Source organism: Phacochoerus africanus, chromosome 11 (assembly GCF_016906955.1).
Source record: "Phacochoerus africanus isolate WHEZ1 chromosome 11, ROS_Pafr_v1, whole genome shotgun sequence".
In the NCBI taxonomy this organism is placed as follows: domain Eukaryota; kingdom Metazoa; phylum Chordata; class Mammalia; order Artiodactyla; family Suidae; genus Phacochoerus; species Phacochoerus africanus.
The window spans coordinates 42,334,135-42,352,844 of record NC_062554.1 but is presented as its reverse complement, the minus strand read 5'-3'; the positions used below and the strand labels follow the sequence as shown (position 1 = coordinate 42,352,844).

Sequence of the window (18,710 nt, the reverse complement as noted above, 5' to 3'; positions counted from 1 at the left end):
GTCTCATAACCTCTGGGTCTTCTAGTTTAGGTTGTTTTCAATAAAATCCTGAATGCCACTCTTTCAAGATTTTCTCCAGGAAGGGGCACATCTTTTGTCTTCAGGAGTGTATCTGGTCTTAAGGAAGCAGTTCCTGCCTGTCAGTTTTCAGCATTTGGTACATTTGTTCTGAGACCCACCAGACGGGGCCAGTTTGACATGACACCCAGCAGTGGACTTTTGACAGTCATTATGCCTGTGATCCGTTTGGAGGTCTGATTATTCTAGAAGTAATAGGTTCCTTGCTTGGATTGTATAGAAACATTAACTTAAATATACTTGAAAGTAATACTAGTAGATGCTCTTTTTGCAGGTATCATGCACTCATTTAATATTCCCTTCATTGAATTTATTCTAGATTCCTTGACGGAGTAAAATTGTTGTCATCAGTGTTTGAGTCTTTCATATTCCAAAATCTGACAATTTCCACTGATACTCATATATTCTAAACCTTCCTCCTAAGGTTTGGAGTTTTCAGATATTATAATGAATGAAGAATGATCTATTAGCACCGTCTTCGTTTCTATCTGTGGTTCTCTGAAAAGGACCCCATATATACTCACACAGCTGTCAAACTTCTTGATAGGTTGAAGATGCTCATCTTGCTGCATGTGTCTTTATTAGTTGTTTGAAGCATTCAGCAAAAATTTCAGCATCATTATAAGACACGGAGATGGGTATTGTTAGTTACCGTGATGTTTATTAGCTTATCCATGTAAATCTGAAAACTCTCCTATGATGTTTTGCATGCATGCGGGTGCCTTTCAGGGTATTCATTCCCTCCTTCCAGTTGTGGTGAGTTTGTTTCTTCCTCCAGATCTCAGTGTGGGACTCTCTTTATCCTACTGTTCATGAGAGGAGATGAACGGGAGAGAGAATACACTGCTTTAAGATTAATATAGTTACTGATAATAGTAGCTAATATTATTACAGCCCTGTCCTTCGAAGATTAGTGTTCACTCTTAAGATTCCAGGAACCGGAGAACCTAATTATTTTACAGGGTCTTAGAGTGAGAGTCTCCCTACTGATCAGCTTTAAGGCTCCTCTTTTGTTGTAATTAATGTGACTCATCTTGATATTGTTGGGGTTATTTTAGTGTTGTAGGTGGAATGTTTATAATTAGCACTCTTATAGATTTGAGGTTAGCTAAGAAGAACCTTACATTTCTTTGCTATTATCTAGTATTTCCCTCTTTGTGACTCTTTTTCCATCTCTACACACCTCCTTAGATACATCTTTGATTATTTTCATTAATGGCTGCAGGCAGTTTTTACTAACTGTGTCTGTTTAGCGGACCATGTATACGTGTATTCTCTGGTTAGTAGGAGTTTTAATTCATTTTTCTTATAAATGGATTTTTATACTTTACTAACCTCTTTCGTATTCAAGAAGATATTATGAAGTTAAAGGGAAAACAGAGAAGAATGAATAGACCAAAATGAACTTGAAGATTTTCTTGTCCAACCCCCCTTTTTTTTTTCCAGACAGATTGACTTATATCTTCATTTGTATTTTCTAAAGCTTTCTGGCTTTAAAAAACAATCTGAGAGAAGTCAACTTTATAGCTGATATCAACGAACCGTTATGACTCACATTATTGGATTTTATTTTATATTTGTAAACCAAACACCTCCTACTATACTTGTCTCTTTCTTCCTCTAAACTTAGTAAAGATCAGAAAGCCTGGTTACAATCTTGAGAAAACTGTTTATGGACTTGGAAAAGAATCATTCAGTTATTTCTCAAGGTGCTTTTCTCAGCAAAAAAAAAACGAGTTCTTTACTTTCTACACTGGTCATGTTTTCCAACACTTTTTTTTTTTTTTTTAAATGGCTGCACCCTCGCCATATGGAATCCCGGGCCAGGGATTGAATCCAAGCCGCAGCTACAGCAAAACTGGATCCTTGAACCCACTGCGCCAGGCTGGGGGTAGAATCTCAGCCTCTGCAGCCATCTCAGCCACTCTGCAGTCAGATTCTTAACCTAGCTGCCACAGCGGGAACTCCATTGTTTCCAGATGTTTACCTTAGCTGTCAGGTTAAAGGTTACATAAGCTCTTCAGGAGGGGCTAGCACTGATACGGGACTCACTAGGAAGGGTTAGGGAACTGTGGTGTATGTATGCTGCAGTAGAAGAGTTATTGGCATGGATGATATGGAACAACAGGTAACCCAGGTAAGGACCTATTTGCTGCCAGTCACACTCTCAGCTCCCAAACGAAATCTATGAGACATTGGTAGACTTTCCTCTAACCCACTTTATAGCTGCCCCTTGCCATTTCCGTACTTGGAACCAGCAGACATTGTTGATAATGTCTAATTGTAGAAAGAACATGCCATCACACTTATGACCATCTGATGGGAGGAGTAAGTACTTCCTCTGCTAAGAAATCCAAATCCACCGAAGGTGAATTGCTAGTAGAGGTTATCAGGAGCCTGTGGAGAGGAGAGAGAGGGCTCTCTGGTGTCTTCAGGCTCAATACAAAGAAGGACAGGATAAAGGAAAGATACCCAGGCACACACAGAAACACGTATCTGACAAAGACTGTGTCTGAGCCTTAATGCCATCAAGTCTTGGCAGTTCATGTTTGCTGGAACCTTTTAACAACTCCTGGATCTGTTGCCATCAGCAAAATTCCATCAAGGTGCTTCTCCCAGTGTCCTCCATGCACAGTGTGATGAGTCCAGCGGAGTCCATCCATCCTGTAGTGTTTTCCAGGGAAGAGAGCTGTTTGCCTTGTTTGTTTCACCTGAAGCGAGTCATCTTCCATGAGTGTCCCAGACTCAATCCGAGTTTCCTTAAATTGAGTAGTAAGCCATCAATTACATAGCTCAGTTCCATTTCTCACTGAGAATTATTGCTTGTGTCAACATCAGAAATGATTTTCATCGCTCTATTTTTATTTCTACCTAGACCTCGAAAAGAATTAATATTGTTTGGCCTTCCTTCCCACATTTGCTGGGAGGACGTTCCTAGCTCTTTTCCTCCTTAATTGTTGCCTTTTTATCTAAGCCTCTTGCCCTCTTCCTCACCGCTCGCTCACCACCACCTGACTTTCTCTAGGCTTGATCAGTCTTTTCCTCTAACATTTACATTTTTTCAATATTCCCATTACACTGCACTCACAATTTAGTAGTATTTGTTGGCCCTCAAATGTAGTCTCTCTATATACTCCTATCAGCTACCTACGTACCTGTGATGAAACTCTATAACCGACCTGATAGTCATCTAGGAAGGATAAACTGCCTTAGGAAATAGCCCAAGTCAGCCCATTTACTTCTGTCCCTGCCTTTCTGTCTCTTGAAATGCTGGCAGGTGTGCAGCTCCAAATTGGATGTTAGACTGTCTCTCTTTATGCTTATTTTCTCCTGAAATGTAAACTAGAGTAGCTCTTTGCCATGTTAGCTGCTCATTGGGGCCGTTTCGCTTTAGTAACTCATTCAGTGGAGAACTGGGTTGGTTTCCTGGCACACAGGAAACAAAGACGAGGCCTGCTTTTGCTCGAATAGTCACATTCCCCACCCCCGCTGTCTTGCTGAGAAACATAGACAACAAATCATTTTCCTTCTCCTATTCCATCATTCTTTAGAGGAATTTTCAACTACTTCAATTCAGTGTAAAAGTCTTCCTGTGAGCAGAATTTTCACTCTGGAATAAAACCATTGGAAATCCCAAATACATGGTTTAATCCCATAATTTATTGAAGCAGTATCAGAGATTTATTATTCAACTTGATCATCGGGATGGCATGTTTCTACATATTTAATTTCTTGTTTCTCTTCTGAGTTGAGAAACTTATTAATCATAAGTCCTGGAAGCATCTTTGCTTATTCATGGTGATCAGGACACATATTCTTAGATTTCAGTCTACTGAATTCAGTATTCTTACTGATTTTTATTTCAGGAAGCTCAATCTCCAGGGTAAGATCATACCTTATATGAAGTTTTACTGTCACCTCAGTGTCATAAAACGTAACATGCCTTTCTTCACCACCACCATCGTCCTACGTACTTTTTTGATTGATAGTCAGCATTTTAGCCCACAAATATTTTATTCTAACCATTTTATTACATATATGTTTAATATGCTTAGAGAAGGGTGGCTTTAACTCTGAAGTAGAAATCTGTTTACCAACACTTAATATTCTTTTTTACCTTCGGTTATCCACGATTTGGAGCTTTGGAATTCAGAATATGGAAAATCATTGCAAATTAACAGGCATTTCCTATATGACTGCATCTTTATAGTGAAATGATTTTTATTACTATGGCACCCATCGAAGGTCAAGATCATATTCTGCAGCTCTATGAATAGTTTCAAGTGAATGGAACTGGCTCTGAGGCATAGTTTTTTTGGTGTATATTTAAGGTGACTGATTCTCCTATGGGATTCTATGGGGTTTTTTTTGTTCTTTTTGTTTTATCTTTTTGCCTTTTCTAGGGCCGCTCTCGTGGCATATGGAGGTTCCCAGGCTAGGGGTCGAATCCGAACTGTAGCCGCCGGCCTACGCCAGAGCGGCCTACGCCAGAGCCACAGCAATGCCAGATCCAAGCCCCGTCTGCGACCAACACCACAGCTCATGGCAATGCCAGATCCTTAACCCACTGAGCCAGGCCAGGGATCCAACCTGCAACCTCATGGTTCCTAGTCGGATTCGTTAACCACTGCACCATGACAGGAACTCCTGGGATTCCATGTTTTTGATCTTTGTTGGTTGACTTTGGAATTGTTCATATGAAGATTGAAATCCAGGGGTTGAGTTCAGGGAAAATATTCCTTTCAGAAACTTCCAGATAAGGAGGACAATTTCAAACACGTGTGCTTATCCTCATACTTTTATGTCTACTTTCTGGTCAATCTTCTAATGACTGATAACTAATTAGCATCTATATTGTTGTAATTTGGTCACTGAAAACTTAGGAGTGGCAGCCTGGTCATTTCATCAGGTAAATTTAGGAGAGAAATTCATATTGAAATGATTTTGCATGAATCAATTTGATGATGACTTTATAATTCTTCTTTCTTCCCTCCTGTGGCAGTTTGTCTTAAATTCTCCATCAGGAATATCTATTATTTATCTTCTTGCTTTGATTGCAATGGTCTCGGTTTCTAATGAATAGAAGAATACGCCCAGAAATAGATGCTGTATTTTTAAAGTCCCCGTGTTTAATTTGTAGTCCCACCACGTAACCTGATGATCGATATCCAGAAAGACACTGCGGTGGAAGGCGAGGAGATTGAAGTCAACTGCACGGCCATGGCCAGCAAGCCAGCCACGACCATCAGGTGGTTCAAAGGGAACAAGGAGCTCAAAGGTGAGATGCACATTGCTCGGTACCGAGGTAGCCGGTCCACCCCTGATCCCAGCAGGAGCGTATCTTTTCGGAAGTTAAAGGCAAATGGAAAACACACCCCTCAACAAAAATACTCATTTAGATACGGTTCATAATTAATTACTCAATGTGTCTGAAGAAGCGTAACAGCATTCGATTGCTCTCCGTCATCCCCTCATTCTGTCGTTTGAGGGGTCATGGTGCTCTCTTGTGGCTAGATGTTTACTCAGAGGCTCGGAAAAATCTAGACCTGGAAATGAGAACTCCCTAGACCAGTCAGAACCACTGAGGGGTCCCCTGAGCTCAAGCTGGCCACGTCTGTACCCTTAGTTCCCCTTGCGTTTACTCTGTGACCCAATGTGGGGTCAAGACCCCAAATTCTTGTGTTATACATTGAAAAAAGTGTGTAACAGTCTTGGCCGTGGTGAATACCATGTCATTCTCACATCTATTGGTTGTTTTGGCAACATGCTTTCCTACAAGGGTGGCTGTGCTGGGAGGAGTAAGAATTTACCTTAACTGTGAACCTGAAGGCACCACCTTTCTTGCGAAATCTATAAATCAGTGACCCATGCCACCAGCCTGTCCTTCTGCAAAGTTTCTGACTTTGTGGTGGCAGCACAGGCCTTTAGCCCTGTTCCCATTGTCTCTCTCTCCGGACCAGGAAATGCAGATTTGATTCCTGTGTCCTCGAGATATCTGACCCCTTAACCTTGGCTGAAGGATACAGCCTCGCCCCTATTTGACCCTTTTTTTTTTTTGGTCCGTGATCCTAAGTTCCTCATGTTTATCAGCCTTCGGATTCTTTTCTTTGCAAAAGCTTGCCTTGCAAGTGGTGCCCAGGACAGAGGACTCAGAGGCTGAACTCCTCTGGTCATTTGGCAGAAAGGCTTGCTTTGTGCCTCGGTGTCCTCTAAAATGGGGAGATTTATATTTACACACCTTGTGTGATTCTTCTGGAGATGAAATGAGTGAATATTTGTAAAGCCCAGAGCTTGTTCCTGGCCAAGGTGCTCGGTATGCGCTTGTTAAATAAATAAAGAGTGCCAGGAAGAAAAGAAGTTCTTTTAGAAAGGGGATATAAAAATCTATGTCTAGAACCAGATAAATCTATATATAATGGCTTAAGTTTCAAAAAGCTTGCCCTGTTGTAATCTCCTATTTCCTAGGTATGGTTTTGGGAGGAAGGAGTTTCTCATTTCCCCTCTGCCTTTCTGTCTGAGTGAACTGAGCCATTAAATGTGTACCGATAAGTACAAAACATTAAAAGAAAGTTAATGGTGCACCATGTCCCAGGCAGTGCTGAGTTGGGCAAAGGGGCCTCGTTGGCCTATTCATCGCACCGGAAGCCTCCGCCCTCCTTTTCTGGATGTTCTTGGACGTGGCTCCCTTCTGGCCTGCAGCCTATATCTTCCTTTTCTCTCCCCACTGCCCCTGCATTTTGTGTGTGTGTGTGGTTTCAAAAGTTTCCGAGTTTAAACATTTCAATTACGATTTCAATTATGTAAATCCATTTAGTTACTCTCCCTCTTAATTGTTGCTGACTGGGGTGGGCAGAGGGGGTTGTTTATATCTTTACTCCTGATTGAATTACTTAAGGGATTTGGATGACGTCCTGGAATTTCTACACCACATGACAGCCTAGTAGATGTGTTAAGTTCAGATGGTTGGGGGGGGTGGGCGAGCCACAGGCTCTTCTCTTTCCTCCTCCCGAATGCCGTGAGCAGTCAGATGTCAAAATGGGTCAACGCTCAGCTGCCTTTTTGTGGGAGGTTTTAAGATAGAAGAAGCATATGCCTATATTTAAATAAAAATAGTATATAATATGTGGAGTTGACTTTGTCTTAAATACTATCCTGTAAGGCTGAAGAGGAGCAAAGGATCATTTTATCAGTTATCTGCCCACAGATTACCCTTCTCCCAAGGGGCTTCCATTATGTTTGCTAAAATAGCAATGTTGGGACAAAGGGAGAAAGGGGAGGATATTACCAAAAAAAAAAAAAAGAGTGAAAACCACTCAGCTCTGGTTTCTTGGCCTCTTCCCTGTCCCTCCAGGCAAGTCGGAGGTGGAGGAGTGGTCAGACATGTACACGGTGACCAGTCAGCTGATGCTGAAGGTGCACAAGGAGGACGATGGCGTCCCAGTGATCTGTCAGGTGGAGCACCCAGCCGTCACCGGAAACCTGCAGACCCAGCGGTATCTGGAAGTACAGTGTGAGTCCCTGTCCTAGTCCATTCAGATGGCTCTGAAAAACTATCTCAGGCCGGTAGCTTATAAACCAAAGAAGTGTCATGCTCACCGATCTGGAGGCTGGGAAGTCCAAGGTCCAGGCACTAGCATGGTCACGTTCCAGGGAGACCCCTCTTCCTGGTTCATGGCCGGCGCCTTCTTGCTACGTCCTCACGTGGTGGCAGGGACTGCAGATCTCCCTGGAGCCTCTTTCGTGAGGGCACCACCCTCAGGGCCTAATCACCTCCCAAAGGTCCCACCTCCTAACACTTTTACATTGGGCATTAGTTCTGGGGGGACACGTAAGTTTTTTGGAGGGTGGGGGATACAAATCCTCAAACCATAGCATCACCCAAGTATTTTATCCTAAGGGTATTGAGTAGCAGTTGTAAAAAAACATGTTAGAAGCCATTTATTGAATACATATGTTTTTATATAATTTAGACAGAATTTTTATCTTGTTGTTTTGGTAAGAAAAATAATCAAAGGATTATTTTACTGAAACACTGCCATATTACGGAGTGCCAGTGAGGATTTTGGAAATACTACATTTAACCCAAATGTAAAACTTTAAAATGATTCCAATCTGCTCTAGTGCATGACTTAATTAATTAAATTTTGTGAATATTGACTGTAATCATTTCTATGCCAACTTCCAAATCTAGGGTAATTCCCACCCCCTGGCTTTATTAACCCCAGCATAAGTGCTGAATTTTTTTTAAAGAAGGTGTTTTATTCCCACCGGACATCAGACATCGGCATTTTATTTTAAATTGCAATGTTCTCTTCCATTTTAGCTTAAATTATAGTGATGAGTTTAAAAGTGAAATTCTTTGGGATGATTGCCAGGGTCTCGATGGCTTCATCGGTAAAAGCTGGATCGTGGTGAGTGAGGCTTCTCCTCACTGTGCCCTGTGGACTAAAGATGCTTTTCTCATCTCCCCCTCTGGGCTTTCCTCCTTGTGGAAAAAGCATCTGTTTTCTGGACAAAATTAGCCTTGCACCAAGGTTGTGGCTTGAGCAGCCGGCTTCTCACTTTTTAATCGAAGGGCTTGTAACTTGGCTTCTGAAACATTCCAGGTGATATCTGAAGGTGCGTGGTGAAAACGTTAAGAGTTTGGATGGGGGAGTTCCCGTCGTGGCGCAGCGGAAGTGAATCCGACTAGGAACCATGAAGTTGAGGGTTCGGTCCCCGGCCTCGCTCAGTGGTTAAAGATCCGGCGTTTCTGTGAGCTGTGGTGTAGGTCGCAGACGTGGCTCGGATCCCGTGTTGCTATGGCTGTGGTGTAGGCTGGCAGCTGCAGCTCCGATTAGACCCCCAAACCTGGGAACCTCCATATGCTGCTGGTGCGGCCCTAAAAAAAGACAAAAAAAAAAGAGTTTAGATGGCAGTGATTGGGCCTCAGATAAAGGACAAGCATTACCCTCTATGCATCCTTCTGTGAATTTTCTAGGGCTGCCAGGGCAGATGACTAAAATTTGGCTTACGAAGCAACAAATTCATTCGCTCATGGTTCTGGAGGACAAAAGTCTGAAATCAAGGTGTCAGCGGGACCCAACTCCCTCCAGAGGCTCTGGGCAGAGGATCCTCCCCTTGCCTTTTCTGGCTACTGGTGCTCCAGGTGTTCCTTGGCTTGTGACCACATCACTCCAGTCTCTGTCCCCGTCTTGACCTGGCCTCCTTCTCTTCTCTGTATCTTTTATAAGGACACTTGTCATTGGATGTAGGGCCCACCCAGGTAACCCAGAGTGGTCTCAATCCAATATCCTTGCTTAATTACATCTGTGAAGACCCCTTTTCCAAATAAGACCACAGTCACAGGTTCCAGAGGTGAGGAAGTGGGCAGATACTTGGGGAGGGGGGGCACCATTCATCCCCTTTTGATTTTTATCACCTGTTTAAACCACCGGAGCAAAACAGGAGCTAGGGAAATTTATAAAAAGTTGCTTCGACAAGGCCACCCCATTCCAGCGCATTCTGTGAGTTTGGCTCAATTTAACATTACATAATGCAGGTTTTTCTTGCTAATTCATCTCATCTACTTCATTATGTAGCTTCATTATGGGCATCATGCTTATAATTTTCATATCACTAAAACTATTGTGGTATAATGTCCCTATAATGGGAAAACAGAAATGATCAGATATTATCTAAATTGGCAGATAGTAGATTTCTTGTGACTTTGTTAATATGTAATTCATTTAAGCAAACTTAATATCCATTAACTTTCCTTGTAGGGGCCCATTAGCTTTAATAATACTTTAGCTCCTTTGTGAGACCTGCGTAGCTCTTCGCCCAGTTCCCACCCCTAAACTCTTAGCTTCTCAGAGTTATCTTTGAGGTAGAATATAGCCCCGCCCACCTACAAAATTACACTCACTCCCAAATGCAAAGTATTTCAAGCCCCACACCTCCTACCCCTTGGAAGACTTGCTAATGATCTTTATAAAGCCTTTTCTTTTGAAGACTCAAGTGAGATTTGTCCTTCTGAGAAAAAGAGTAAAACTCCATATCTAAATCCTTTTGACTTCAGTCTTATAGAGGACTGCTAGCTCTTAAGTGCAGGAAAGTGACTTTCATGCCTTCCCCCAATGAAGATGCATCTGTGGATCATTTTTAACTCTAACATGGCACCTTTTCATGGGAGACTCTGTTCTTTCGCCCAGCGTAAGCCACGCAAACATTTTATTCTTGATACTGCATTTCCTGGAATGTATATAAGGAAAAATATCTTTTTGCATAAAAGGTTAAGAATTACAAAGAGTTATATTAATCTGAATGGAATTTGGAGTCTGATTTGGCATCTTAAATAAGATGCTGCATGCTTAAGAAAGTCACCTGACGGTCCACTACTCTCCGTTCCTAGAGCACTACTGGAAAAGGTGTGGAGTCAGCCAGGAATTCCTTAAGTAGCTTCTTTAGACATGATTAGAATTCTCCACTTCATTACCTACCAGCTTTACTCTCCTGAACGCCAGCAGCTATGGATAACAAAGAGCTTTGTGCCTCGGATGCCCAAGGCACTCAGTTATTGGGCGCTACAGCTTTCTCAGAGCTTGGGCAGTGGTGTTGGGGGTTCAACGCCATTCCACCCCTAGGAGCCCTCTCTCTGCAGACAAGTAGCACCATGTCTTGACAGCCTTGAGAAAAGAAGAGATACTTGAAGGCATGAGATTCAGCAGCCAATCTGCATGTGTGGTGAATTATTTTGGATACTCTGAGAAGTGACAGTGGACTTTTTTTTTTTATTATTATTATTTTATTTTTTGGTCTTTTTGACTTTTCTAGGGCCGCTCCCACAGCATATGGAGGTTCCCAGGCTAGGGGTCCAATCGGAGCTGTAGCCACCGGCCTACACCAGAGCCACAGCAACACAGGATCCGAGCCACATCTGCAACCCACACCACAACTCACAGCAACACCGGATCCTTAACCCACCGAGCGAGGCCAGGGATCGAACCCACAACCTCATGGTTCCTAGTCGGATTCGTTAAGCACTGCACCACAACGGGAACTCCCAACAGTAGACCTTTTTATTTTAATTTTATTTTTATTAAAGTAGAGTTGATTTACAGTGTTGTGTCGATTTCTGCTGTACAGCATAGTGACCCAGTCGTGTGCATCCATTCTTTTTCCCAACCTTTTTCCATCATGTTCTATCCCAAGAGATTGGATATAGTTCTCTGTGATATATGCTAGACCTTTATTTTTTAATTGGCCCAAACTCTGGAGTCAGTAGTTCTTAACCTTTTGGGGGCCATTGACTCCTTTAGCAAGGTCTTTTGACAGCTCTAGAGCCGCAAAAGATGAACATTCACCACATTTGCTTCCAGTAATACGGAGTCTTTACCACTTACAGTTTTCCTAATTTTAGTTAGTCAAGGGCCACTCCCACAAGTGTGACCCAATCTGCAGCCCATCTGTGTTCTCATTTAGAATTTTTCTTTAGGTTCTTTTATTGCTTTAACCTAAGCAACAAACCTGCAAAATTATGGGTTTTTGCTGTCTAATAAACATTAAAATAAATAGGCAACTCTTCTTTTTCAATGTCCTTTCCTCTGCCACCTAAAAAGATGTCTTATACTATCAGTGATAAACATTGCTTTATCACCAGAACATTCTGAGCTGGTCCTTGGACCTCAGATAAAGAATGACTCTCCTCTGGGTAAATGAGACTACCTCGGGGGCAAATCTCATCTGATAGATCTGGTACTGAGTATACTCACGTAGTTCAGCCCTGGCTCATTTTGCTACATGAAGGTTTATGCAAACCTCTCTCTACCTCACCTATGATAGTCTATTAATCAGAGTAAGGGCAGCATAAAATGGCAGATAATGGATTTGAATCCTGTATAAATTATTTCCTTTTATAAAATAGTATTTTTAAAAGGAAATATAATAATGAAATCTATATTGTATGCCATTAAATATCCCTATTTTAAAAATGACAGGAGCGGGAGTTCCTGTCGTGGCTCAGTGGTTAACAAACCCAGCTAGCATCCATGAGGACACAGGTTCAATCCCTGGCCTCGCTCAGTGGATTAAGGATCCAGTGTTGCCGTGATCACAGATGCGGCTCAGATCTGGCGTGGCTGTGGCTGTGGTGTAGGCTGGCAGCTACAGCTCCAATTCGAACCTCCATATGCCGTGGGTGCAATCCTAAAAAGACAACAACAACAACAACAATAATAATAATAATGATAAATTAAAATGACAGGAGCAAGGAGGCGGGATAAAATGAAGGGAAGGCCCTCCTTAACAGGGAGTGCCACCACACTGCACAGGAGACAAGGCACAAGGCGGGAGCTCCAACTTGGAATCCCTTTTGTCTTGTGGATTTAAGTCCTAATTAACTGAACACAGAATTTTGCGGTGTTTGTTCGTTAGGACACTTATTTGTGGTACCAGGAGAAATTGTTGTGCCCAATTATGTGAAAAATCAGCCAGATGTGTATGCTGTCATACTTGTAATAACCCTTAAGTTTTTGGTGAGTACAGATATTAATTGTGTAGCATGCATTGAAGTGATTAACATCAACGTAATTTATCATCTGGAGATTTCTGAACATAAATAAATGAGTTGTTTTGTTCAGCAAGGTGTTGACCTCTCAGAATTAGTGAATTAAAGCCCCCTCCCCTCCCTTTTTTGTTATAAATATGAAAGGCACCACAATCAGCCAAGTGTTCAGTTATTTGATTTTCTGGGGCATTAGCCGCTCTTGTTTGTGACATTTCCCTGTTGGGTGCTCGTTTGCAAGCTCATTAATAAGGTTTTTCTCATAGGACCATTGCTGGGAAGGAAGAACATACAGTAGGGCTCTTAGTTTTTCTCCCTTTCATTCTGAGACTCAGCAAGGATACAACAGCAGCGAGCAGTTAAATGTTTAAAACAGAAAAGAATTATGCTCGAAAGCTGGAATTCAAAGCTCTCTTTCCTTAGATGTTAGGCAGGGAGCAGTTTTGCTTTTTAATGTTCGGAGCTAGATGACCCCAAACTCTTTCTGTGCCTTTTTTCCTCGGGAATGTCAGTGTACATAGCTTTGCTCAAATTTACAACATGGTTGATTATAGCAGAATGTGATACAATTGTAGCGCGCTTAGTGGAGCTTCAGATCTGAGCGAACATACTCTTGTCAAATAAAAGCCTGTTTAAAGGAGAACAGTTCACTGTCTGAGCGTTAAAAGAAAACTGTCTAAATAGCATCAAGGTGACAACACATAGCGACATAAGCTGGGAATTCAAAGAAAAGCTGTGACCCTCAGTATGGAATTCAGATTGCTGTGCGAGGGGGGAAGCCTGACTCTGGACCGAGGCGAATTCCAAGCTCTGGAATTACTGCTGCGTGTCTTTTGCTTTGCCCCCACGGTAGCCTGGCTCTTTAAAATGTTTTGCAAAAATGTTCATCTCGTGAAGGTTCTGTGTGTGTGTGTGTGTGTGTGCATATCTGCAAAAAACATGAAGAGATGAGTTTTGAAAGGGAGAATGAAACAAAGACTCTAAAAATGGGTGTTTGAATGCCTTGCCTGCTCTGATTATCATCTGACAGGTAATCGTGTTCGTGGGCATCATTTTCAAAATGAGTTTTATTGACTCGATGTAGCCAGGTATTTTATAAATCCATATTCCTGTTCATCCAGTGTCCACAGAAGGCTGGATATTTTCCTTTCATTCCCTCAATCGGGGGAAAATTGGGCATTGAGGGGATGATCAAAACCTGCTCCTTGTGCCAAAATAAACGTTTCTCTGGTATTGATGGTGCCCTGCGGCGAAGGAGGGAGAAAAACCTGGAAATTGGAAAATCTTTCCTGTTTGGAGTGGAGGAGAAGACACAGTTTCCAACAGCTCCCATTTCCCACCCTCTCCCGTATCAATTCTGTTCCCAGATCGTATTCTTCAAAGCGTCATAGCTGTCGTTTTCAGATTCGGCCTGTTTCTCTCTCATCTCCGGTCTCTTTTTTTAAAAGAATACGTTCTTCCTCCCACTCTTCCTTTCACTTATTTTTTTTAAGTGATGAATTGAGTTTCAGGGAAGCTATTTCAGTATTTATGATTCTTCCGGAGAAGTAATCAAGGCACGGAGACCCCTTGCTTCACACTGATGTTTTAACCCATCATTGTTTGGGTTAACAGAGTAGAGGCGGCCCAAGTTCCTCATAAATACAAATTCAGGGAGGCACCCTGCCATGCCAAAAGGGGGCAGGAGGATGAATCATTAGTACTCAAAAGAGAGAGAGTAAATCTTGGGCCAAAGCCATGGTGAGCAAGACTCGAATGCCATGACTCTTAGGGAAGAAAGCCCTTGCCAGCATCCCTGCCTTCTGAAGGCACAGCCCCTAGAAGGAGCCCTCTCACCGAGCACTGTCTTCCCACGTCTCACCGTCTGACCTGACGTACTTGGGAAAGGTGTGTCTCTCTGGCTGTGGACATCCACTCCTGTGCAGTGGAACTAGTCTTTTAATGTGCACTCTTAATGGTTTTCAACTCAAGGTCAGATTTTGATTCTGTGGATGGTTCAATGGTTGTAAAGGTAACATCTCAAAAATCTAGAAAGAATGGTCCAAAGGGGGTCACGGGAGGGTAGGGGAGAGATAAACCAGGACTTTGGGATTAACATGTCATAATATCTATTAAATAGGTGAACGGCAAGGACCTACTGTGTACACAGGGAACTATATTCAGTATCTTATAATAACCTATAATGGAAGAGAATCTAAAAAAATAAATACATGCGTGTGTGTGTGTGTGTGTGTGTGTGTCAGGTTAGAGTGTACGTATATATAACCGAATCACTGTGCTATCCACTTTATTTTTGTTTATTTTCTTAGGGCCCCAGGCGCAGCATATGGAGGTTCCCAGGCTAACGGTTGAATCGGAGCTATAGCTGCCGACCTATGCCACAGCCACAGCAACGCAGGATCCTTAACCCCCTGAGCGAGGCAAGAAATCAAACCTGCATACTCTTGGATCCTTCTCGGGTTCCTTTCCCCTGGGCCGCAACGGGAGCTCCCTGTTATACACTTTAAACTAACACAACATTAAAAAGAAACTATGCTTCAATTAAAAAAACAAAAAATAAAAAACAGATGTTTTATAAAATGTTGAACCACCAAATAAAACTTCCCATACTTAAGGTAATTAACAATAAATACATAAAAGGAATGTTTCAACAATGTTCTTTGTTCTTTATGTTTTCTCTTGAGATACCATCTTAAAATACACTCAAAATTCTACATAAATGTCTAGTGAAATGAAGTATGTAAATCAGAACACCTGGTCTGAACCTTGAACTTGGGGAGCTGGATTGACCATCTAAAAGAAAACTAGAATCATATTTTACAAGAGGGCTGTTAAAGTGATTAAACCAGTCCGGTTAGGTGACTCTAATACCTTGGTGGCTTATGTAAGCAGACGGAAGCCTAAACTGAAATCACTGCACTGCAAGACAATGAAGCTTAAGCATAGCTAATAACAAACAGCTAACCACTAAACAGCCTCCCCAAATAAGGCAACTGCTTAAGCTCTAGCCAGTCAAGTAATTCCCTTCCTTTATTTCCATGCCCTTTCTGCAAAGACCTTTCCCCCCAGGGGTTTCAGTTTGGGCCTCCTCTTTCCTACGGAGGTATGCTCAAATATACACACTTGAAAAATTTGAATGTGCCTAGTCTGTCTTATCACGAGGCTGAGGCGGGTTCATGGTTTGCATGCTGTTGTGTTGTTTTTGTTTAATCAGTAGCAGAGCTGGTAGTAGAGGTCCATGCCCTAAGATTTCCCCCCTTTGTCATTCATTCATTCATTCCCTCGGTAAGTACATATCCCATGCCTACTGCATGCTGGGCTCTGGCACTGTTGTAGCCAGCAGGGATACCAAAACCAGAAACCTTCCTTCTTACAGAGCGAACGTTCTCGTGCAGAAAATCTTGCTAGGAGGATTTTCTCACCCAGTGTTCACTTTGAGATTGTAAAGATTTCTCGGAGATGTGGAAGAGTGCTGTGTGGGTGAGTGAGCGCCCCCCGTCCCCCAAAGGCACTGGAAACAACTCTCTGCCACAACATCACAGAATAAAATTTGATTCTGTTGGGTAAACAGTAATTTCAGTATCCACAAAACTACTTACAAGTTGCAACAAGAGGAAATTGCATTTTACTGTGTAACGTGGCACGTGCCCTTTGGTCCCACAACCGTCCCCCCAGGTTTGACTCATCCCACTCATAATAGCTCAGCCTTCCTCAAGAAGTGCGGTTTAAGTGCTCCGATTCATACAACAGATGTAACAGGAGGAGGTCCTTCACCTTGCAAACAAACACAATAAACGGCAGTGAAAATTATTCATGAATGTATTATGACAATGGAAAGCAAACCTTTTGCAAGATGTTCTCTTGAACTCCTCTGAGAGCTCGCTGTGACTCTGTTCTCTAACCAGCCCCAACCATCTCGAGTTACCAGGCACCACCCTCCTTCAAAGCTGCCCTCTCGCGGTGGTTGAGGCAGCCATATTACAGGGGTCGATGCTTCGCTTTGAGCGCATACAGCCCCTAAGACTCACCAGATCGCAGGTTAATCTTCGCATTGTCGAGCTCCTCCAAACTGTAATAATCTGCCGTGATTGACAAAGGCTCTTTGGTCAGTGCTTCCCCACCTGAACGCACCTGAATGCATAGGCACTGACCCAAACCAGCCTCCCAGCCATTCCAATCCACCTGGGCCCACGATGCCCTGGAGTTCTCCCTGGTGGGCCCGAAACAAGGAGCACGCGGTCCCCAGGCAATCCAGTCTCATCCTCACTGGTGTTTCAGGATGTTGGTGAAATTTAAGTCAGGGACACCACGAGCCTATATCCCAGATGCACTGGCACAAGCAGGTTGGCACTCAGGTCCCCGGCTGATCACAGTCAGCATGTCAAGGAAATTGACAGGCCCTGACTTAGAAATTATCGGGGAAGGAAAGTGTCAGGAAGTCCAGGGCTGAGAGGTCTCCTCCTACCAGTGTTGGGGTGCCTTCCTTCTCACCTCGGCTCATGGGAAGGAGGATATCCCAGGCAAAAGCAGACGGCAGTGTAGCGCCCCCCCCCCCTTCTTTTTGCTTTTTAGGGCCATACCCACGGCACACGGAGGTTCCCAGACTAGGGGTCCAATCGGAGCTACAGCTACAGCTGCCAGCCTACACCAGAGCCACAGCAATGCCAGATCCGAGCCTCGTCTGCAACCTATACCAGAGCTCACGGCAACACCGGATCCTTAACCCATGGAGCAAGGCCAGAGATTGAACCCACAACCTCATGGTTACCAGTCAGATTCGTTTCCACTGCACCACGACAGGAACTCCAGTGTAACTTTTTTTAAATAAGAACATTTTAAAGACCTGGTACGTTTGTGTGGTAATCTAGAGCAAAGGCGACTATGACTTTTCATTTACATAGGGGTGAAATGCAGGTTCCAGAGTCTTGAGTTTCATCTTCTGAAAAAGAGCATAGAATGTGGTGCAAGGTCAGACTGGCATGAAATCAATTGTAATCTGCCAGCAGGCCATTCTAACCTCTTTAAGAGTTTCTTTATATATATATATTTTCCCCTTTATAGAGAGAGCAAAGTCCATTTAAAGAAAGTCTTGTCAAATCAGAATGCCTTTCTAATATTATTTTTTTAATTGGTTGCTAGTAGTGTGGCCTCAAGCCTCCTGGTATTTAACCCTCTGTGTGACTTTGACTAATGGATAGGTTTTGCCTGCTAGAGCAGTCTAACTAAATGTCTTTTATGGGTTTTTTTTTTTTTTTTAAATTACAGGGTATGATGAAAACCTCAGATCCCTCGATCTAATTGACTGGCTGTGGGTGACGCCATCTCTGTAACTCTAATGTTCCAGGAGTGCACAGACCTAACTATTTTTCTTATTTTTATGTAGCAGTTCCATTTTATAATGACATTAAGCCATTCTGAGCGATGCATTTCTGGACAGTTATTGCACTTGGGTAGAACGTGTCATCTGGCTTTTAGCCTGGTGCCTTCCGACACCAACCCAGGCGTAAAACGATCACCCAGAAAATGGACTGGGTCTTACTTACCTCATTACTTAAAAATAAATCTTGGTGTCTGGTTGTGTTTCAGAAAAGATTTGGTGGGTTATAACATTTGATTTATGAACATAATTAAAATATAAATGATGAGCTCTGGGCTATTCACTCAGCCATCTGGATTGTTCAGTATTTTGACATCCTCACATTGTAGTCTGGATTGTCCTGGGAAAATTGAACATCCCTGGGTTCTAGAGGTGCCAGTGGAGTCCCAGGGTTTCCGTGTCATCTGTTGAGAAGACTCAAGTTCTTCTTCCAGGGCAAAGGAGGCGAGATTGAATTGGTGTTTTAAGTTTTCTTCACCAAGAGATGGATCTTGGCACATAGACCTTCTATTTGGCTCCTAGGCTGGGCGGGACGATGGCTCAGCTGCCCATGGGTGAATAATATGCCTATAAATACTGCATGTGTCAACAGAGGAGGACGTTTTTCTGTATAATACAAGCAAGATTAATGTTTACCTTCCCAGCCAGCTATTAAGGTAACTGTGGCAGCTGCACCTATAAGTGGATGGTAGCTGGTTCTCCAGAAACCTA

General features: G+C 42.8%; 1 protein-coding gene across 2 annotated transcripts in view; it reads left to right on the top strand.

Annotated features, from left to right (window-relative positions):
* The window catches only part of CADM1 (cell adhesion molecule 1), a 339,043-nt gene that overhangs the window by 276,374 nt on the left and 43,959 nt on the right, over positions 1 to 18,710 (top strand). For both annotated transcript variants that reach the window (XM_047753310.1, XM_047753311.1), the window contains exons 4-5: positions 5,219 to 5,356; positions 7,430 to 7,588. In XM_047753310.1, coding sequence (XP_047609266.1) covers positions 5,219 to 5,356; positions 7,430 to 7,588 — 297 coding nt within the window. The remainder of the gene's footprint in view (positions 1 to 5,218; positions 5,357 to 7,429; positions 7,589 to 18,710) is intronic.